General features: G+C 48.8%; 1 protein-coding gene and 1 long non-coding RNA gene across 5 annotated transcripts in view; one reads left to right on the plus strand and one right to left on the minus strand.

The window, feature by feature from the left end:
* Positions 1-2710, minus strand: part of LOC308477101 — a 62748-nt gene extending 60038 nt beyond the window's left edge. For all 4 annotated transcript variants that reach the window (XR_013986379.1, XR_013986380.1, XR_013986381.1 and 1 more), the window contains exon 1: positions 2604-2710. This is a non-coding gene — a long non-coding RNA (uncharacterized lncRNA). The remainder of the gene's footprint in view (positions 1-2603) is intronic.
* A 77-nt stretch (positions 2711-2787) lies between these two features.
* Positions 2788-14021, plus strand: EMX2 (empty spiracles homeobox 2). Its single transcript, XM_081005332.1, has 3 exons — positions 2788-3861; positions 6687-6871; positions 12422-14021. Exons 1-3 carry the CDS (start codon positions 3465-3467, stop codon positions 12587-12589), a joined length of 750 nt encoding a protein of 249 aa, XP_080861458.1. The 5' UTR covers positions 2788-3464; the 3' UTR covers positions 12590-14021.
* Positions 14022-21866: the final 7845 nt, after the last annotated feature.

Raw genomic sequence — 21866 nt, forward strand, 5'->3', positions numbered from 1 at the left:
CAAAACAGGCAGGCTGAAATCTCCTGGCTGGAGCTATTTAAATAGTCAGGTTTCTTTCTATGGGCAATGCTTGTTTTGGGAGGGTTCTTTTTTCTGTTTTTAAGCTGGTTGCCTTTCTTCCTTTAGCCCCGGGCTAGATTTTCCTCGCCACTACTATACGATCCCTTTTGAACGTTTCAGACAATAGCAGGACTAAGGTTCTAACTTGGCACCTGGGTCATCCGAAGTATATTTATCTGGCATTCCTGGCCCCGCCATCCCGTTGATGGCATTAAAACACACACACACATCCGGGTAAATCATGGTGAGATCTGGGGCCTGCCAATCTCTTTGCATTTGTAAATTCCCCTTATTTCAGCGAAACGCCCTTTCATACTAGTGCACTGAGGATCGCAGATGGGCGCCCTTACCCAAAGGATTTAAGAAACACACAATTCCCCACCCCCTTCCCAATAACCTACACCGAAATTAATGAGCTCATTCCCACTTCCGTGATGTCAGAATGTAACTATGGTGAAATACTTGCTGCGGCTCCCACCAAAGTCACTTGAGTTTCAGTCCAGACATACACGCAGGGATGACCTGAGTTGTGGATTGGGCTATATGACATTTTAACGTTGTCCAATTTTCTCTTGAGATTGCCTGTAACCCCAACACCCATCTCACACACACACTCCCCCCGCTTTGCTGGACTTTTAAAATTCACTTTCCATAACATTTGGGCGTGAAGGAAGGAGTCGAAATTGGTCGCTTTACGACGAGAGCTAATCCTTTAAAAGACGAGCGGGATTTTTTTTTAATTGAAAAAAAAAACTTCAAATGGGTCGGTGGGTGAAGGCAAGGCAAGGCGGCTTTGAAAAGAGTTGTCCATTGTCTTTACGCTGCCCGTTTAGATTTTTTAAAAAACCAATTAAAGGCACAATAAATAAATGACCACTTTATAGTTTAGTAGCCAGAATGTTGTAATGTATTGCAGGATGATGATGATAACCCCAAAACATCAAACGCAGGGAATAAAGGCAGATTAAAGAAAACACACACACACACACTCTTGTCTTCTTGGTTGCATACAGCTGCCAGCGTTCCTAATCTGTCCACACACTTCCACCCACATGGGCTGCAGAGAGAAATAGGTGGGATTTTTGCATAATTAATAGGGCCTAATAATAATTTTAGCCATATGCAAGCTCCATCTACGAGTTTATATTTATACCCAATTTATTTCTAGCTTGTGTGGCATCTGGTCGTAAGCATAAAAGCAACGCACTTTGTACTGTCTCAAGTATGTGTGCGTGCGTGTGCGTGTGTGTGTGTGAAAGAGAGAGAGAAATTGTACACAAAATAGGGGGAAAGTATATGAATTCACCCCCTGAGTTCTTAGTAACTCCAACTGAAGGAGAGAGTCTTCATCTAATTGCTCTAGTGACACAAAGTCTGGGTTTTTTGTTCTTGGTTTTTGTTGCTACCTGGACAATGTGATTCCTACAAGTTACAACGGAAAAGGCAGGATATATTTCGACTTATATTTAAATGAATGTGATAATCAGGGTTTTTTAAAATAAATTTTAAATTTTAAATTTTAAATTTTAAAAAAGTATTCCATCAAATAGCTTTTACTAATAATATTAAAGGGATGCTGGAGAAACCATGAAAGGGAAAACTTAAAAGCTTTTGGAAACAAGCTTTCCCCTTCCGATTTCCATGTAGACTCCACTGTGCATCCTCTGCACCTTTCGAAATAAATCACACCGCAGCGTAATAGATTTAAAATACGCCAGATTTTTTTTAAATCATTAATTGAGAACGTGAAAAATACCTGCTGGTACTTCACTTTAGAAGAGTGTAATTGGTAAAAATAGGAGGTTGATGAATAGATAATAGATCCTTAACTACCAATAAACAGTAAGCAGCAGCCAGCAGTACTAGGATGTGATCATAATTATTCGACCGCAGCAGCCAATGGGAGCGGGAGGACTCGGCCCTAAAAATCGTCCCCAAACGCCGCGGTAATCTCGAAAATGCGGACAAGGCCGGATTCGCCGCCCGTCCCTCTGCCGGAGTCCCAGCTTTGTCTGCAACACCTACCCTCCTCCCTCGTCATCATGCTGCCCTGGAGATCAGCAGAAGGCGGCGAGCCACACCCCCGCTCCCCCCCACCCCCGCCAAAAAGGTGTTTGGGGTTTTGCGTTTGTCTGGGCGCAGAAAACTCCTGGAGGTTTCCTGGGCGAAAACAGCTCCAGTAAGTCGACGGCTTCCTGCTCTGTAGGGCGGTTCTGAGGAAAGGGGGAAGCGAGCCACCCCATGGCTGAAGATCAGCTCGGGGCACCCAAACAGAACCGACAGAGAGGGCGGACTCGAAAGGCGCTGGCAGAAGAAGAGGAGAGCAGGCGGTAGACATCTGCCACCACTTCCAGCACCGAGAGAAAATCCTCGCCACAATTCTTCAGTTGGGCTGTTTGGGGAAAGCCAGATTTCCTCGCCAGCTCCGGCGAGCGAGCTCGGTGTTGAACCCCAAGGAAGAGTCGTCGTCTTCTTCCTCTTCCTCCTCCTCCTCCGCTCCCTCCCCCCGCCCGTCAAAGTTGTGAAACCTTCCACGCTCCTACCTGCATCCTGGAGGGATTTCGACTCCGCTCACACGGGTGGGACCTCTGGCAGGCTGCGTCTGCTACGTCTGCTGCGTCTCTCTCTCTCACTTTCCCCCTCTCTCTTCTCTCTCGTGACTTTCACCCCCCCCCCTTTCCTTCCCGTTCTCGCCCGGCACAGAGCGGTGGAGTCCATTCCAGTCCGGGCCCGGATCCATCCCTCCAGGATCGCGCCGGCCACAAGTTCGCCTCTCCCCTCTGACGCACTTTAAAGAGTCTCCCCCTTCCACCTCCGGGCGAGTAATAGCGACCAATCATCAAGCCATTTACCAGGCTTCAGAGGAAGCTGTTTATGTGATCCTCGGCACTAATTAGGCTCATGAACTAACAAATCGTTTGCACCACTTTGGGCAAAGGGACCCGATCGCAAGCTCGCTCGCTCTCTCGCTCGCGCTCTCGCCTCGTTCTCGCTGGATTGCCGCTGGACCTCGCCGGGGCCGCCTTGGGCGCTGCACAAAAAAGGACAAGACGGAGGTGCGGGAGGGAAGGGAGGAGGAGGCGGAGGAGGAGAAGGGGGCAAAAAGAAGAAAGGCAGAACTTCGCCCAGCAACTTTTTCTCTTCCCCACTTCGCTTTCCCGTCGGGCGGATGAAGTGAGCGCAGAGCTTTGCAGAGCGCTCGCCTCTCCATGTGGCCGCACGGCTTTCTTGCTGCTGCCGCTGCCACCGCGGGCGGCTGCCCGGCTGCCAGACTCTGGATCTAGGCGGGCCCGGCGCCCCGATCGTCTCTGCCGGACCTCGACGCCTCCGAGGAGGAGCCGCGGGCGCAGCGGAGGGCGCGCCCGCCGCCCGGAGGCCCCGGTGCCGGGCGCTTGGCCGCCAGGATGTTTCAACCGGCGCCGAAGCGCTGCTTCACCATCGAGTCTCTGGTGGCCAAAGACAGCCCTGCGTTGCCCGCCTCCCGCGCCGAGGATCCCATCCGGCCGGCGGCGCTGAGCTATGCCAACGCAAGCCCCATGAACCCTTTCCTCAACGGCTTCCACTCGGGCGGCCGCGGCGTCTACTCCAACCCGGACTTGGTCTTCGCAGAGGCCGTCTCGCACCCGCCCAATCCGGCCGCCGTCCCGGTGCACCCGGTGCCTCCGCCTCACGCCCTGGCCGCGCATCCGCTGCCGGCCTCGCACTCCCCGCACCCGCTCTTTGCGTCGCAGCAAAGGGACCCCTCTACTTTCTACCCCTGGCTAATACACCGATATAGATATCTGGGCCATCGGTTCCAAGGTAAGGGCCGGACGGAGGGGGTTGCCTCCCTCTCCACCCCACCCCCCTCAGCTGCTGGATTTCCTATTGCACATATTGGAGGGAGGGGAAGGGGTCGGGAAGACCCGGAAAAGTGCAGAAATCTCTCCGACCAAGGCAGAGAAAACGGGAAAGGAAACGTCTCTTTTTCCAAAGGCCGTTTGTTTAGGCGACGCAACGAAAAGAGAGTTGAGGATGGGCGTGGAGGGGTGTCTGTGTGGGGCTGGGGGAGGGGGCAGAAATTCTGAACCTCTCTTAGTTCCGTTGCAAAGGCGACTATTTGCAGAGGAAGCGAATTCGAGTTTGTGCTCCTTTTTAGAATGTTGTTAACTTGAGCGATTGTCGCTGCAGAATAGGAAGGGTTGGGATCAAGGGGAAGACAGTGTAACCCTCCCTCAGTTTGGTCTAATGGATTCCCTCCGCAGTCTCCCTGATCCCCTTCAGGAGGATCGTTATGGAACGAGGGGCTTCAGGAATGAGTCGGTCTCAGCAGCCCTTTCCTTGAAACTTATTTAAAAAACCAGATCTTCCCTAAAGAGTGAGTTTAAGAGGACAACCCCCCTCCAGTGAATTAGCAACCGAAGGTCTTGCGAGAAAAATAAGAGCTGAAAGGCAGGTAGAGAGACAGTGGGGGCAAAGGGGGTTGATAATACTAAAGGCAGGAGTGGGCGGGGCAGAAGCGATTCTTTCTATGACTTTAAAATGATTTAAAGAAAAACCTCGCAGGTAAATTTATCCTTTTAACCTCCCAACCAAAGTCAATTTCAGCAGAGAAATGTGGAGTCAAGTCAAAGAGCTTTCTTTGAGAGGTTCCCAAGATAGCCCAAAACAAGGCTAAATTGCAGAGTTAATGATGGTTTGATTTTTTTAAAAGAAAAACGGGCTCCCCTTTTATTTCTTGGGAACAAAACCGATAGCCGTTCCAAGGCACTTCCGCAGCTGCCATCTCATTCACGCTCCAGTGAAACTTTACTGGGGAAGAACGCTCAGTTTGAAGTCAATGACTCCTAAATTCTCAGTGGTTTTTGTTTTTAAAAGGGATCGCGCTGGAATATTTCCCCAATATTTTTTTTTGCATCTCCCATAAGACCACCCCGACCATCTTCCAGAAAAAAAGAATAACGAAAACAAGGAAAGAGTTGGAAAAGGATTTCGTACAGAAACAACTTTCTTCCTTTCACTTTTCCAGGGTTTACACGCGCAAACTAACAAGAGAGAGAGCACAAACGGGCAGGGCTAGAATATTGCTTTCGTGTGCCCCCCCCCCCAATTCAGCAGAGAAAGAAAGAGAGAGAGCACAAGCCGTTTGTCTTCGGGAAGCCAAACGTTATAAAAACGAGTTTGAAGGGCGATAAGGAAGTGTGGCCCTCACTCAGTCAAAGGAGACCCTCCTACCTGCCTTTTAACTGTGGGGTATTTGTCCTGCTAAGACCTGGAGCTTCTGGAGACCCAGAAACCGCGTTTGTTTGTATCCTACTAGTCTTATTAACTTCCTTGCTAAGTTCCCCCCAAAATCAATTAATTTTAAAAGTGCAATAAGGAGTAACCAAAGGGGTTGGGAATCCATGCAAACACCTCTTTTGAAATGGAATGGTTTCCAAGATAGGGGACGGAGAGGGGGGAGGGAAGGGAGGGAGTCGATTAGGGTTATTAGTATTATCGTTATAACCTCTCGGTGGGAAATGAGGGGTTTCGTTCACCCAGTCATTTCCCCCGCTGTCGTGAGCAGCTTTCTGAAGGAGGCGCCATCGCAAAGGAGGGATTTGCCTGCCTTGTTATTGTGGCCCCGCGTCGGATGAAACGACCGAGGCGCAAAAATAGGTAGAGCGATTGTGGGGATGGCGGGTGTATCTGCAAAAAGCCTGGCGAGGAAACTATTCCAGCAATTGACAGATGACAAACGCGGCGGCTCTGTGGGCACTGGAAAGAGAGCCCCCGCCCTCCTCTTCTCCCATTTTCGGCCCCCATCCCCATTTAAAAGGATGAGTCTGGTTCTTTTTGCTTTGTCAGATGTTCGCCAAAGTAGCTCTTCCTGCTGGAAGTTTTCAAGGCTGTCGAGAGTGGCGACTTTATACCTGGTGCAGGTCTTCGAAAAGATGGTTCTTGTGCGGATTTTTATTTTATTTTTAAGTAACTACCTGCATGTAAAAGGCGGTGTCAGAATAGGATGGTAGGAAACTCCTTGAAGGAAGAGAGGGGGGTGCCATTTTTCGAAATTGGGGTTTCCTAGAAGATGGTTGCGAATTCTGCTCTTTAGCTCGCTGAATGTTGGCGAGATTAATTTCCTTGTGAAATAATTAGTTGCTTTCTTGTATTGAGGGGGCTCTTTCCCCCTTAATCGGAAGTCAGCTGTCCCCCTCCCCCTTGCACACCTAACCTTTCCCCCCACGCGTTCCTTCAAATACCCGGAGTTTTTGGTTTTTTTAAAGATATATGAAGCAGACCAATTGGCGTTTCCTCTCCGTCGCTTTCTTCCCTGGGAGACATTCTCTGAGTGAATGTTAGTTTCGTTCTGATCTTGCAGGGTCTGCACCTTTTGTCTCTCTCCCTCTCTCCTTCCCTCCCCCCCCCCAAAAAAAAAGTCAGTCTGCTGGGTGAGAATTTAAGCACATGTTAAGTAGGAAAATCACTTCCAAGCAAAGGTGCCAAAGACAGAAAGGTTTAAAATAATGGGAAGACTTTCCGCTTCAAGTTCCCCCCTCCCCTCCCCTCCCCCCTCCACCTTCGATTAGAGATGCAAAATGCTAATAAGTAGGCTTGCTTGGCTCATGAATGTCTTTTTTTTTTTTTTTTGTCTCGCGATCCAGGCAATGAAACCAGCCCGGAGAGTTTCCTCTTGCACAATGCACTAGCCAGGAAGCCCAAACGGATCCGCACCGCCTTTTCCCCTTCCCAGTTACTGAGACTGGAGCACGCTTTTGAGAAAAATCACTACGTCGTAGGGGCAGAGAGGAAGCAACTGGCGCACAGCCTCAGTCTCACGGAAACTCAGGTGAGGTGCAGGAGGAGCGTCTCTACCCGGCAGGCCGCTCCGGCGCGCGCTCAAAGACAAGGCCTGGGCCTCTGAACAAACCCCCACCGCCCTGGGTTGAGTTTGCAAGGGCTGCGGGGGGCGGGAGAAGCCAGGTTCACGTGTAAGAAGATAGAGGTGTAGGCTAACGTGGGAATTCTAAACTCTGTCCTTGTGTGTTGGCTGCCGCGAATCTTTCTTTCCTCCCCATCACAAAAGCATTCTGGATCTTTTTCCAAAGATTTGTTTTGTTTTGTTTCAGAAAGCTCGTGGAGTATCATTGGTATTGTTACTGTATTAGAAAAATGTATGTTATGTCAATTATTATTACTGTAGATCTAGAGGCTACCTGTTTAAGCCAAAGTAACAGGATATTTCGCCCCAGCGGCATGAACAAGATTTTTATCATCTTCTATCAAGGTAGTTCGGTTTAAATAGCTTCCGGATCATACCGTTGGGATTATCCAGGGTCAAATTTGAAGGTGGAGAAATAAATTGCATTTCTAAATTGAACTCCATTTAATTAAAGAAAATCAGGAGTTTTGAAATATTTAATGTGTGTTCATCGCTGAGAACTATCCAATCGATTTTTGGTTTGGTTTGGTTTTATAGTTTGTGAAACTGCGCAGTGCAAAGGGAACGTTTGCTTTGTTATTCGAGGAGCAGACTTGGTTTGGGAAATGGGTTCTGTTCGTTGTGTCTTTTTTCCTGAATGTAGGATTTAAACGATTTCAAACTATACAGAGAGACCTCAAGCGGAAAGTTGGGAGTTCTCTCCCCCCCCCCTTGTTTACTTCTGAAATTGAAAGTAGGTTCCTCCATACAGTTAACTCCGCTATGGTCGGTCCCTCCATATAGTTTAATCCATTCCCCCATTTACACCAAAGTAACAATAATTAAACCCTTTCTCAGTCCCAACCTGAATACATTTCGCTTCCATTTCGGCAGAAGTAGACTCTGAGCGAAAGTGTTTCGAATACTTTCTAGTGACGTTCTATTGACCCAGCCCGACGTTAAATACTACGCATTTTAAATGTGTGATAAATATATATCTACACACACTCACGTGTTCAATTTGATGAAGCGGGCTTGAATCCAGGAGAGCTTATGCCCCAACAACCGTGTTAGCCGCAAGGTTCTTTGCATGTTAACTGGACTCCCAAAAAAACCCCTGCATTTTGCATCAGAGCAACAAAACCGCTTTAAAAATCCCGTCTTTAACTGTGCTGCGGACCGGACGGTTTATTTCCCGGGGGCTGGCAATATTGGTCGTTGTCTCCCCCCCTTTTCTTTTTTGAAGCCCTTCCCTGCCAACGGCGTATGTCCCGCTGACCCTCCAGCAAATTGTGCCAGTGAAATAGAATGATAAGGTTTGGGGAGGGGGGGGGAGACCACATCAAAAAGCTGGTGCGGAGGGCGATCCGCCGATGGGAAGAATGGCGTTGTTTGACAGTCGCCCAGATGAAACTTGCGCTCATTTCTTGGAGAGTGTGCCAGGCAGAAAGATCAATTGTGTGAACCTTGCAGTGTGTGTGCGGGAGATCAGATCAAATTAATCTGTTCGACTGCCCAGCTGCCTTGCTGTATATATGTGTGTACGTTTCAAACCAGATGGTTGGTTTGGCTGCTCGGGTTTTTGTTTAGGATGCATGCCGTCGTTCTTCTTTTCTGTTTGTTTGTTTGCTTGAGGGGCTCCGTCTCTGGCCTCCCCCCCCCCCTTTCAAATATCTCGATTTTCAGAGGCTTTTGTTACTGCTCTCCTCCCTTAACAGAAGTTCGATGGCCTTTTCCAAACGCTTTTCTCTCTTTCCAAGACGCCGGGGCTATTTCGAAAGGAATGTTCTCTCCGGGGCTCTGCATTTCAAGGAAGCGAAGAGGGGGGAGCAAGGCAGAGAAGAAGGAAAAATAGGCGCAGCTTAGTTCAAAGTTCCCAGTAAACAGTAACGTTCTTTGGTCGGATTAAGTTGTAACACTTTCGGTCCCCCCCCCCCCATTCTCTCTCTCTCTCCCCCCCCCGTCCCCTTTTCCTGCCTTTCTTTGGGGGCGCCTTAAAGAGGGCCGGGCCTTTTGTTTTAAAGATGTCTCCCCTAACAAAACCCCCAGTAAATGGGTCGCCCCTTTGATGAGGTTCGCCGAACAAGGGCCTGGTCACAGCCTGATTTCCACTGGCAAAGGCCGTATTTAAGGTGGTCTTTGTCCCGCTTGATTCCGAAGCTGGTCGGGGTCTATTGTGGCGGTGTCAGGCCTCCAGCCCCCGACAAAACGAGCGCCCCTTTGGAGACCAGGCGTGGAGAAATGAACCGTCGTCCCCTTCAATTAGCAAACTGAAAAGCGAATTAAACTCGCCCTTGTATATCCCCCCGCTCAGCTATTTTAAATGGGAGGCTTTTTTTTTTTTAAGAATATGAAAATGCGGCCGAGATGTGGGGAGAGGGAAGGGTGGGGGGCGTCTGGCAGCGAAGGGCTTCTGAAGGGGCAGCGAAGCGGGTTAAAGGAGCTTATTAAAATGGTCCCGTTTTCGGATTTACGTCCTCCCCTCCCTTTACGGGCAGCGTCTTTATCAGGCATTTTCAGGCCGAATCAGAGCAGAAAGTGCTTTAAAAAAAAAAAAAAAAAAGCCGAACCGTGTTTACCTTTGGCAGCAACGAGGATCGTGTGTGTGTGTGTGTCCCCCTCTCTCTTTGGAGATAATTTCGGGATCAATAAGATCTGCAATTAAATGACTGACAGGGTCAGCTGGTTATGTTTAATTCAGATTTAGGCGAGCCAAAGCAAATTCGTAGGGGGCTTCCCTTCTCCCTTCTTCCCACCCCCTTCCCCGAGATACTTGAAGGACTTCCCCATATGGCTTGCAACCCGGGCCGCTGTCACCGAAGCATCACCGGGAAATATGTTCTTCTTGCCCCTTTGATGATGAGGCAGGCAGGCTCGGGGTACAAAAGACACGTCGATTTAGAGCAGGCAAAATTCGAACCTCCTACTTAATTAACGCAGCTCTTCAGCTTCCCCCTTTTATTATATTTAATTAAGGTTGAATAGTTCCCCCCTCCTCCACCTTTAAAACCTGAAGCCGGGTTCAGCTCCCTAGGAAAATCTATCCATACTGTAGGTTTTAAAGACCAGGCTGAAAGAAGAGTTTTACAGCTATGAGTTTATAAATACGGACGTTAGATTTATATAAAACCGGTTATGAGATAAGTGGTGGTGAAGATTTTAAAAATGCAACCATCTCGGTTTGGTTAATTGCTTGATTTCGAATGGCTGCCGATGCGATTAATATTTGAGGGCGGGGAAGGGGGAAATGCCCTTAGAACTCTCAATGTCCTTCTCAATCCCACCGTTTGTAATGCAAAGTGCAGTTGACACGAGTATCAAGAGAGAGCTGCCTGGAGAGGAAATATGTGAGCTTGAGAGGAGAGACCGGGACACGGCATTCACACACGCACCATTCGTAGGTGCACGGAATACACGTGTGAGAGCAAAGCGAGTCGGAGTACGTGCGGTGTTTCTAAAACACATCTGTAGCAGATAGTATGGGCGAATGGGTTCCCATCTGCACAAGTGTACATTGCAATGCATATATGTATAGGAACATCGTGCAGACCTGACTGCCACAGAGTGGCAAATCACACACACATACAGATACGGGAGGGGGGGACGGGACGCCACAAAATATTGTCCTTTCTGCTAGTAGGTCACATGCACAGCGTCTTTCTGAAGCCAGACAGACGGTGTAAATTTGAGGGCTGTATATAGGGACCTGCGTGTATATGGGAATGGGCAAGGACTGCCCAGTGAGGCGATCTCAATTTCTGCTCACAATGGAAGTCAGTCTGGCTGAATCCACGGGGCTCCTTTCCAAGCAAACTTATTTAGGATCGGAATGTAAGGCTATACAGTAAACAAGCGAACTTATTTGGCAGTAAAATCACTTTTTAAGGCTAGCGGACTTGTTTCCGAGTGCAGCCTTTGGGCCTACGGTTCACTGGGGTTATAAGGAAGATCAGACGTGCGCTGCCTATAAGTTGCAGATCCCCCCAGGCATTAGGATGGGTTCTAATGACTACTCTGGAGTAAGTAAGTGGAGGAGCATAGACTCGGTGTTCTCCTGAGTTGAGCGAAAATACATCCACGGCGGAGACGCCGGCAGGATCTTCTGGGGTTCCTGATCGCGTGTAAACCTCTGCACACGAGGGCTGCTTGCACCTGGGGAGGGAAAAGGGAGAGGCTCCTTGTCTGGGCCGTGCCCCGCCTTCGCGTCTCCATAGTTACACTTCCGGCTCTCAGCGCGACGGGGCCACCGCGTGCAAAAAGAGAGGATCGCCGTAGCTGTAGCCTCTGCTTCGGAGTAAAGGCTTGCAGCCAGATCTCCACTGTAGTCACTTGTTTACACTGAAATTCAAAATCCAATTCTCCCAGTGCGATCCACAGCGGAGCTGAAGCGAGATGCATCGGCACGATGATCCTAAACGATTTGTTGTTGTTTTCTTCCTGCGACATGAACCCTTATTGATTTCATATGGAATGTAATGCCACAAATGAGTTCAGAATCGGGGTGAAAAGCTGCAGTCCTAAGTTGAAATCAGTGGGGGCGCATTTCCAAGGGCTGCGCTCAAAGTGGGGGATTAGTCTTAAAACCCCAATTACTGCGGCTTAACTGAGTCCTAGGCGAGGCAGGAGGTGAGCTCCCGTGAAGTCAACGAGATTGCCTTTGATCCGGGCATTGTCTGTCTAAGCAACAGGAAGTCCCATTAATTTATATGGCGTTTACTTCCCAGTAAGCATGCAAAGCAGGCGAGAAACGCCACATCTCCTCCAGTCCCGCTATAGCCAGAGGATTCTCCGAATCTGAACAAAGCTGTGATTAGTCCACGCGATTGCTTAACAGCAAACTGAGCACAGCCCGGCCCCTTCCAAGCAAACAGCCATAGGATCTCACTGCGTGGCCACATAGCATTTCCAAGGAGAAGGTATCGAAGTCAGGGAGGGGAAATTAGGAAGCTTGGAGTGCCTGACCTAAATACTTTTTTTAAAAAAATCGATTTCAAACCCGACCTTGTGCCTAATTACTCAGAAGCTATTAGTTTCTTTTAGCGCTTTGCGTTTTATAATGAAGGTTTTTAACTGTTGTAAGCCGCCTTGAATTGGGGAGAAAAAAGACGGGATGCAAATACATTAAATAATTATCACAATAACCCCTACTTGAGTTGACGCGCACAGGGTCGTTGTTGCCGGGTTAGTGGGTGCTGCTAGGGCGAGAATGTCCCACTGCTCCACTGCTGCTATGCTGTGTTCATTTCACCCGAGACAGACATGTCTACCTGGTGTAAACCATCAGGAGACCTGTTTCCGAAGCGAGGCTTATTCTCTTTCTGCAGTGGACCGGGTAAAGGTGCAGAAACCGCCCAGTGTGTGTGTGTGTGTGTGTGTGTGTGTGTGTGTAAGTGAGTGAGTGAGTGAGAGACCCTTAGGCCCCGCACATCCGCCGCCAGGGAGCTGACAGCCCTGCCTGTGTTGTTTCCCTTTCTGCAGGTAAAAGTTTGGTTTCAGAACCGAAGAACAAAGTTCAAGCGGCAGAAGTTGGAAGAGGAAGGCTCGGACTCCCAACAAAAGAAAAAGGGGACTCATCATATTAACCGGTGGAGGATCGCCACCAAACAAGCCAGCCCGGAGGAGATCGACGTCACGTCGGACGATTAAATCATCTCCCACTTTAAAAAACACACACAATAATAGTAATAATAAAAAGACGACGACGACGAAGCGGCGGCGGCGGCAAAACTCCCGGCTGGCACTTAACAGACTTTCCCACGAACAACTCAAGTGTTAAAGGCTCGCGACAACCGCAGGAAAGTGAGTGGCGCGGCCAGGGCGAGGGACAGCAAACAGGCTGGATCCCACCAGGCGATTCTCGTTTTTCTGTTTTTCTGTTTTTGTTTGTTTTTGTTTCTGTTTTAGAGAAGGGGCAGTTTGAGAGGGGGCGAGAGCCGGCCGGCCAGTTTAAGCCAGCCCAGAAGTCAGTCCATCAAGGGTGGGGGCCTTGGCTGGTCCTGCATTGGTACAATTTTGTTTTAAGCGCAAAAAAGAGAAGGGAGGGGAATCTGTCAATCAAAGCCAAACCACCAAGACGAGGTGATTGACCAATATTCCGTTTCTCGCCATTCGAACTCAGATCGCTCCAAATTTTTGAAAGGGATCGCATACACACGCAACCGTACCGGGACACTTTGCAGTTGACGAGGGATTTTGTTCTTATTGATGATTCTGAGTGTCTCCCAGGCTTTTAGGAGAGAGGATCCCATACCCAGCCAAAATCGACACACCTGTTTCAGAGAAACTTGAACTGCATGCTTTCTTTTTAAAAATTTTAAAAACCTCGAGGGAGGGGGAAGAAGAAGGAGGGGGGTAGGGCCTTTTTTTTTTTTAATGGTCCCTAAAGTCAGACATGAACTGCGCTCCCCCCCTCCCCTCCCCTCCTCAGAGACAGGTTCTGTGTGCTTTTTAAATTTATTTTACGAGAAACTGTGCAGTCTGTAAACCTTTTTATGATAACTTCTGGCGTCAACGTGGTTGTGAAAACTCAATGAAGTAGCGGTAACAAATTCTAATTTTTTATTTTATTTTTTTAATTTTGTTTTTGCTTCCCCTCCCCCCAATGGATATAACCTTTGAAGAAGAAAAAAGGGGATGGGTTGTTGAGGGTGGAGGGGTGGGGAAGGGAACTTTTGCTGCAAAAGAGACAATAATAAAAAGAGAGATTTAAAGAAACTAGTCCCCACATTCTAAAACTTCGATTCCTCCTTTAATCCCCCTTCTCCTTGGATAGGGGTTTGTACTCAAACTCCCGCAGGACTTCAGACGGAGCAAGGGATCTTGCAGATCCCTCTGTAGAAATCATTTCGACCCAGGCCCGTTTTCATTGGGGACAAATTTCAAGCACTGATGTTGATGATCCAAGATTATAGAGCTACTAAAAATGACAAATGTTTCCTCAATGTCTTCTTTACCAGAATGTAAATATTTTTGTGTTTTTTGTGTTTAATTTGTTAGAATTCTAACACACTATATACTTCCAAGAAGTATCTCAATGTCAATATTTTGTCAATAAAGATTTATCAATATGGCCTAACAACTTTAAGCACAGTTTTTCCCTTCGGAAAGGTTAAGTCCCTGCCACTTATCTCTTCTCTGCTGGCCCATAGACCCGATGACCTTGATTTGATGCTAGCAACAGGCAGCCACCCCTCAGGAGACGTTTAAATAACAGGGAAGCCCAATAGAGATCTCCTCATCCTGACCATCAAACGCATTCCTCCCCCAAACCGTTCCCAGAGCAAACGGAGGACTTTTTCTACAGTATGTCAGAACCGGCCCAACTAAATTTCTAAGTGTGCATCTAAAAATGTATTATGGATTTCACGAAAACGTGTGGGTGTGAATTCGTGTGCCATGCACGCGCAGGCACCAGAAAGTCAGAATTAACTGCCTGCCCTGACTGTGCCACCTAGGCGGTGGCAAACTCGGGTTTGTTTGTGTTTATGTGTGTGTGTGTGTGTGTGTGTGTGTGTGTGTGAGAGAGAGAGAGAGAGAGAGAGAGAGAGAGAGAGAAAGGGCCCCTTGATTGTACTCCTATCAAATCACAGTAATCGGAAGTAATCTTTCCTGGAAATAAATGGGCTCTCCTTCGTGGGCGCGTTTGCATAGCTGCTGTTTTAGTTCCGGTAGAAATCCAAATACTCTCTAACACTGGCTTGTTGATCGCTCTGCTGGCGAATCCAGGTACCTATTAGTCAAGGACAGCTTTGTTAAATCGGAGGCTCCACTTGAATCAACGCGAATTTACTTCCGTACATACTTCCGAGTATAGAGCTCATTTGGTCATTTTTCTTTCTTTAAAACCTGGCATCGCGGTTCCGTTCCTTCTTTTTAACCGGGCCTCCAACACACGCAAGTAAACTCCTTTCAATTCCACCCGAACTTCCTGAAGCTTTACACTCACTTAACTTGAGAATGAGTCCCCGGTCTGACTCAGTGGGGCTTACTGTTGAGTAGACGCGGATAGGATTGCGCTGCTTCTGGCATGTTTTTAGGATAAGCGTAGCACGACGCTTTAGAAGCAAGTCTAAAACGAGGCGTTTCACAGCTGTAGCAGGCTGGCAAGTATTCCTTGGGAGCAGGAGAAGCTGGTTGGATTTTTATTTGTTTCCTTGTCGTATTAATGTTTATACTTTCCGAGAGAGAGCGAGGTGGGGACATAGGAAGGGGAAGGGAGGGTTGCCAATTTGAAAAAGAAAAGGGTAAAAAGTTTCCCCTAATCCTTGAGGAAGCTAGCTGGCTTTCTGGGGGTGCCCCAGGTTGTTGGTTTTCCCCCTCCCCCCCAACAAAAAAATTAATTCATGCTTCATTTGCTCCTTAGCCTGATAGGCTGCATTAATCAGTTTTCTTTCCATTGACAGCGCAAACCTCGTCTGCAGTGTTCCAGCTACAAAGACTTTTTTGTCGAAGTGCAAATCAGTTTAGGCAATTATCATACCAGGAATATGAAGGGGAAAGAGGAGCCATTGCCCAGTGGTCTCCTTTAATCTCTTAATCCGTGGATCCAGGGGGGCTAGTTGGACATAATTTAGGACAATCTGACTACCCTTTACACTGTGATAAGGCGAAGTTACAATGCGTCGCGAAAATACCAGCTTTGTTCAGCATCCTGCCTTGAAAGTTCAGATTAGGCATTCCGCGCACGTGCTTGTCCAGTATATGGCGCTATGGAAATTCGGTTTAAAAGGTCCGGGTCGGGTTCTTTTCTTTTTTAGGCCTTTAAAAAACAATGATGGTGATTAATCATAATAATTATAATGACCGTTCTTTGTTTCTCCTTTCGATCCTAATGGGTGACTTTCCACCCAGAGAGCAGTGAGAAAGAGAAGGTGCCCTGGGAGAAATTCCCTCTTCTGTCCCTTCAACCCCGCCGTTTCCCATTCACATCTAGGAGCCAAACTCCTAAGGTAGACTTCTCTTCTCTTTCTCCTCCTTCATCTCTCATTCTTTCCCCTCCCCCAGCCTTTCTTCTTCTCCTCCTCCTCTCTCTGTCTCTCCCTTTTAAAACGCCTCTTCCAATAAAATCGGGCCCCGGGAGTTTGATTTCTTTAGCACCTTAAAAAAAAAAATTCCCTGCTATATAATAAACAATTGTTTCATTTCATTTCATTTCATTTTTTTTTAAAAAAACCTCTCCACACATTACCCATCTTCCTAGGCTTTAGTCCTCGAAATGGTTTCCTATCTTGATTTTTGTTTTAATTTTTTTTTGGAACAGCTTATTTTTTCCCCTCTGCGAGATTCAGGAGCTTCTCGCTTCGGATAAATAAATAAATAAATAAATTTCCCCTCTTTCTTCCCTTAAACCGCAAAAAAGGGGGAGAGAGAGGAGATTGAAGGAAAGGGGAGAAGAAGAAAAAATATATATTAAGCGTCCTATGTAGCGTAACAGCAATAAAATCTTCAGAGAATGCTATTAGCTTTGGGGGGGGGGAGGGAAACCCCTAAAAGCTTTATTACAAACCAAGCTTTGAAAATAGGGGGGATTAGGAGTCTGAAAGAGTCCCACAATGGCTAGAAGAAAAGGTTTCATGCTAATGAGGTTAATGCCCTTTGTATCTGAGGACTCCACAACTTCATTACTCGCTATCTCAGGCTCCACCGAGCGGCTCAGAACACTGCAGCCCACTCCAGCTTCCCCCTTCCCTGCCTAAAGAAGGATTTGATAGCAGCTCTGTTCAAACTAGATAATTATATCTTTTCAAGTCGGAATTAAGATAAAGAAAGTGAAGCAAAAGGCGGCTCGCCTTGATCCACTGCAAACAATTTGGGCGCACTTTTCTCTCTCTCTCTCCCTCCCTCTCCCTCTCTCTCTCCACCCCCCCTCCGCCCCCGTTTCCATAAGAAGCAGGACGCTCGGAATTATTAAGTCCTCATTTGCTTTATTAATTCATCTCTTTTAAAGTGCGCCCGGATTACGCAGGCCGCGCTGCGGCTGCTGCTCCCGGCGCTGGCGTCCGAAGGCGGGGAAGGGACCAACTTTGCGCCCCCCTCCGCAAAAAAAATGCGACCCGATGGGCCGGACCCGGGGGGGGGGCGCGCAAAGCGAGGTCGGGGACGTGACAGTGGCGGAGGTGGAAAGCGGGAAGCGGAGGCGGAGGCTAGGGGAGGCGGTGCGGGGAGGAGGAGGAGGACCGCGACGGGGCTGACCGGGTGCTTTCCCAAAGTAGGTGCTGGAACGGCTTCGGTCGCCTTCACTCATGGTGTCTAGAAAATGCTTTTCGCCCTGGCTCTGCCGTCTCTCGCCCTCTCTTTTTTAGCCCGCTCCAATACTTGGCTGACTAATAAATCCTTTCAATAAGACTTACTCCCAAGGAAGCGCACCTGGCTTTTGTTCCTCTCCGTGACGCACACAGACCTACAAAGGGCGATCCAATGCCCAGTCCAGTTCCAGACGGTTTATACACCCCTTGAGCCAAATGGGGCTTCATTTCCACTAAGCTCACCTCATAGGAGCCAACTCCTAGGGGCCGTGGGGGATTCAGCCCCCACAAGGAAATATTTGTGGTGGCTGGGCCCCTACAAAGTTGATGGGCATTCCCATTCAAATAGTGTTTGTGCACTGCGTCATGTGATCGATTATGCATGGCCTGGTTTACCTGCCCCCCCCCAATTATTTTATTCCAGTTGACACTTCTGGCTCACCTTGTTTTTTCGCCTCTCTCCCATTCCATGCCTCCTCTATTTCCTTACGTCTCCTTTCTCGTCCCACTGATTTTCCTTTAAAAAAAAAAAAAAGTTGAAATGAGTGCGCATGCGTGGTTCTCTTCTGAATGGGGTGGTGGTGCGTGCTTGTGGTACTGTGAGGCTAATTCTCGTCTTACTTCGGATCACCAAGCCACGGTCCCGAATGTGTGTTCTTAAAAACCTGTGTCTTGCGCCGCCGCCGGGTCCGCGCGCCCCCTTTTCAGTCTGCAGGGCAGGTTCAGAGCAGGGCGCCCCGGTCGCAGCTGGAGGCCTTGGTTGCATTTGGGGGCGCGCCTTTGATCTGGTTCGGTTTCGTTCTGGGGCGCAAACGTGCACCAGTCAACTTCCGACCCAGAAGAGGTTGCTCCTGGGACGTCAGACCTAGACTCGGAGGTGGGGCGAGGTTCACCCAGAATTCCACCCCGCCACCTCCACACGCGCTTCTTAGGAAGTCTGGAGTGCTTTAAACAGGCTTCGGGAGAGGTCAGCCAGGAAGCAAACCTCAGTCTCGGAAGACATGTCTAACTGGGGTGAAAAGGAGCCTGAGCAGGTTGTCACTCCAGTTAGACTTGTCTTTTGAGACTGAAGTTCTCCCCAAGTTCTGGCCTAGTTTCCCCAGAGGTGGTAAACCTGTGTACCTTGCGCCTAAATGCTTTTCCAGATAAAGCTAACGCTCCCTGCACGTAGACAACTAGCATGTCAATGAGAAAGCTAGATCAGAACCCTCCGCTTCCCGGCTTGCTTCCCCTAGTCTTCGCGTTAATTCCAGTGGACTGACTTCTAGCAGGGCAAGCGAATACATATTTCTGCAGAAGTCACTCCCAATTTGCAGGGCTTTTTATTATGCATGTTTAGGATTGCGGCTTGATATTAAGTATGTTTAGGATTGCAGCCTAATGGACGGGCGCATGGAGAGAATTATGGAGCGTTTCCCACTTCGATTATTTTCCAACTCGGGTTGGAAGGCTATTGCGAGGCCCCAGTGGCGGGTTTTCTGCAGGGGTCTGTGCGCATGCGCAGATATACACCAACTCCTGCACTGACCATCTCGGATACTGCCTTGATATTTTTCGATCCTCTGGGTACGGAGGCCCCTCCCATCAGTAGCTTTTGCCGTTCTCGCTCTGATCCTAAACCCAGTGGCGCAAACCTTTGCTTACCTGGGAGTAAGACTCGTGGATCTGAGGAAGTATAGAATCGTAGAGTTAGAAGCGGGAATCTTTTCGTCCAACATGGGACTCGAATTCACGAACCCTGAGATTAAAAGTTCCCTGCTCTGACCGCGTCCCCTTGCTTGAGCTTGGAGACGGTCCTGCGATATTGAGGCTTGAGATGGCAACTCTACAACCAAGGCAGAGCCCGGTTTTGTGGCAAAGAATGTGAATGCTTGTGATTATAATAAAAGTAAACTCCAGAAATGAGCGGCAGAGGTTAGGATCGCGATCCCAGACTGATTCCGTTTCATTTGGGTATGCCTTGCTGTGAGGTGAGCACGCCAGAGTGGGATCCGACCGGAAAACCGTATGTGCTTGGAAGTTCAGCTGCCTGCAGACCGACGCATACGCGGGTCTCTGGGACGAAGCCTCACCCAATTCAAAGAGACTTATTCCCTAGTACACATGCCTAGGCTCAGGCGACTGGGGTAGCTCTGTCGGTAGAGCAGGAGACTCTCTCAGGACCGTGAGTTATGTTATGGATGCTTTAGCTGAGATTCCTGCATTGCAGGAGGGTGGACTAGAAGAGCCTTGGATCCCTTCCAAAACCACAATTCTATGATGCTGTGATGACCCTGGAGTCCCTTCCAACAATTCTATGCCTGCACCTAATGGGTACACTCCCAGGAACACGTGTTAAGGTGCCGCCGGTATGGAAACACCTTTGTTCCCTAGTCTTTTGTGGTTTGGGCTCTGGAGAGCCCCTGATGATTTAAGCTTTACTCTGTCGGCCCCAGATTCGTTTGTGTGTGGGGGGGGGGAAGGGGGGGACGACTCCGGATTCTAAAGTGGGGCTTCCTTTCATTTCAGTTCCCCTTCCGCCTGCTTTCTCGGAAGTAAACGAGATGTCCCGTAGCGTGTGCAGAGAGGCTGGGCCGACATCTCCCGAGCGCTCAGTTTCTCTGAGCGCGCTGGCCGGTCACCTCTGGATAATGAATGATCTTCGCCCCCAGCCCCAAAGGCGAACCGCTTAGGCGTGAGGTTAGGAAATGAGACGGGAAGCTCGGCTCGCCTCTTCCCGCGCCCATCCCATTGATCCAGCCCCGCCGCTCTCCCCTCTTTCCCCTCCAGTGTTTCATAACTACTTAGAGCTCATCATATATCAATTGATTTACTTCTCCAAATAGCCCCCGCTGCGCCGTGGAAGTCGGAGTTTAGAGGACCTGGTGACCCCGAGCAATAACCTCGCTCCTTGCCGGAGCTTGTCCTGCTAGGACGCTCTCAGCCATTAAAGCGCAGCGCGGAGGGAAGAGAAGCAGCACTTGAAAGCGAAAGGTCTGATTAATCGGAGGCAATGGGCTTTTAATTGGCCTTTTGTGATTAGCGCTTGAGCCAGGGAAGCGAGATGTCAAACAGCACAGAGCGGATCCCAGGACCCCCTCCAGCTTTGGCCAATATACTAATTCTCCCTTTTAGATTGGCTGGGACTCCAGAGCTTCTTAAACTCGCTGTTAAGTCTCTTACCGCCACCTGAGGAATGACAGCAAAGTTCTTGAACATCCCTGGCGTTTACCTTCAGGTAAACGTGTAAAGGATCTGGGATGTCAATCATTTGCTTATGCCCAATATCTTTGGCGTAAGTGGCTTGAGGAGTGAAGTTTGACACCCTTCAGTCTGAAACAGGAAATTGAACAACGTGCAGCCCTCTTCTATGTACCTTTTACTCAGAGGTAAGTCTCCCTATGATGGGCTTTCCAAGTGGGCCATCTCTCCAAGCTCACTTTCCACGGAATGAAGTTCCACTTACACCAGTGGGGTCCTGCTTCCAAGTAAAAGCTGTTCAAGGAAGCGATAAATGTTCCTAGAAGCTCGATCTGCAAATCACTTAAGCCGATTTCATAAACTGATTGTCACAGCGTGCGCTAATCAAAGGCGCTTGCTTCCTCCTGAGACTTAAACCGGATTCGTACCGTGTTCGCTGGTACGAATGTGGGCTTACAAGGACATAAGTGGGTTAGAAGGATCGGGCAAGCCCCCTTGAAATTAATGGGAGGAAAAGCTGTCGGACTTACTTTGATTTCTGTTGAATAAATCTACCTAGGATCAGAGCATACTTGACAACAAGTTTCCCTGAAAACGACGGGGGGGAGGGGAGGGAGGTTCCCATGTGCTTCGAATCCAAGAATGCACGGAAGTCTTCTGGGAAAGGAATAGGAGCGAAATCAAGGAGCGATGCGTGTAAATAGGTGGGTTTAGGGTCGCCATAGGCCCAGGACGCAACTCTTGGCTTACCTGGGTGCTGTCTGGTACCCTGGAAAATTCTAACCTGAAGTGCAGAGGGGAGAGTGTCAAAGAGGCGGCTGTCATTTGACGCCTCACCTGAATTTAATACGCCGGCAGGTGCCTGGCTGACCCGTGAGCTCACAAAAGCCTTTTCTTTTCCAAATCAACACGGCTCGGACGAGTCTCTGGTCTGGGAGAGGCTCTCGCCACATCAGCACCTGACGCGCATCTGAGCATTGTTTGGGGAGAAATCCACGGACTTCTGCCGCCTTTTTTGGGCATCGTCTGTTTGCGGAGCAGCAGCCTTATTTGAGTGCTGGGACTTGGGCTGTTCTTTAAAGTGCTTTAAAGGCATATTTTTAAAGGAAGGGTTAAAACAGGGTGGGGAAACCGGGCAGGTCCTCATCTTGATATTGTAACTGCAGGATTTTCTCTTCTAACCCGCAAGCAGGCGATCCCCTGAAACCAACGAAACTTCTCCATTAAAAGTTTAGGAATCTCCACTCATCCAGCTGTTTCTCAGTCACAGCAGCCAATCTTTCCATATATAGATAGATAATTTCTTCATTGACACCTTCCCCTTCTTTGGCTGTATGGTTACAATTAATTTTCATTCACTCACTCACTCTGGCCAGTCACTTTCCCTCTGTTCTCATCCCACTCATGCACGCTCCAGCTCGATCAGAGACAGGGTTTCCCAGGCGTCGATTCCTCCTCCATCTTTGCCCCCCCCCCATCCCTAGCGGTTGAAGGAGAAT

The sequence above is a fragment of the Podarcis pityusensis genome, assembly GCF_964106645.2.
Source record: "Podarcis pityusensis genome assembly, chromosome: 5".
Lineage (NCBI taxonomy): Eukaryota > Metazoa > Chordata > Lepidosauria > Squamata > Lacertidae > Podarcis > Podarcis pityusensis.

What these genes read in the sequence shown, in the direction of transcription:
- EMX2 (XM_081005332.1), top strand. Translation starts at nt 3,465, where the DNA reads ATGTTTCAACCGGCGCCGAAGCGCTGCTTCACCATCGAGTCTCTGGTG. An exon ending in TCTGGGCCATCGGTTCCAAG is followed by an intron (nt 3,862 to 6,686) that starts GTAAGGGCCGGA and finishes CTCGCGATCCAG; the next exon opens with GCAATGAAACCAGCCCGGAG. An exon ending in TCAGTCTCACGGAAACTCAG is followed by an intron (nt 6,872 to 12,421) that starts GTGAGGTGCAGG and finishes CCCTTTCTGCAG; the next exon opens with GTAAAAGTTTGGTTTCAGAA.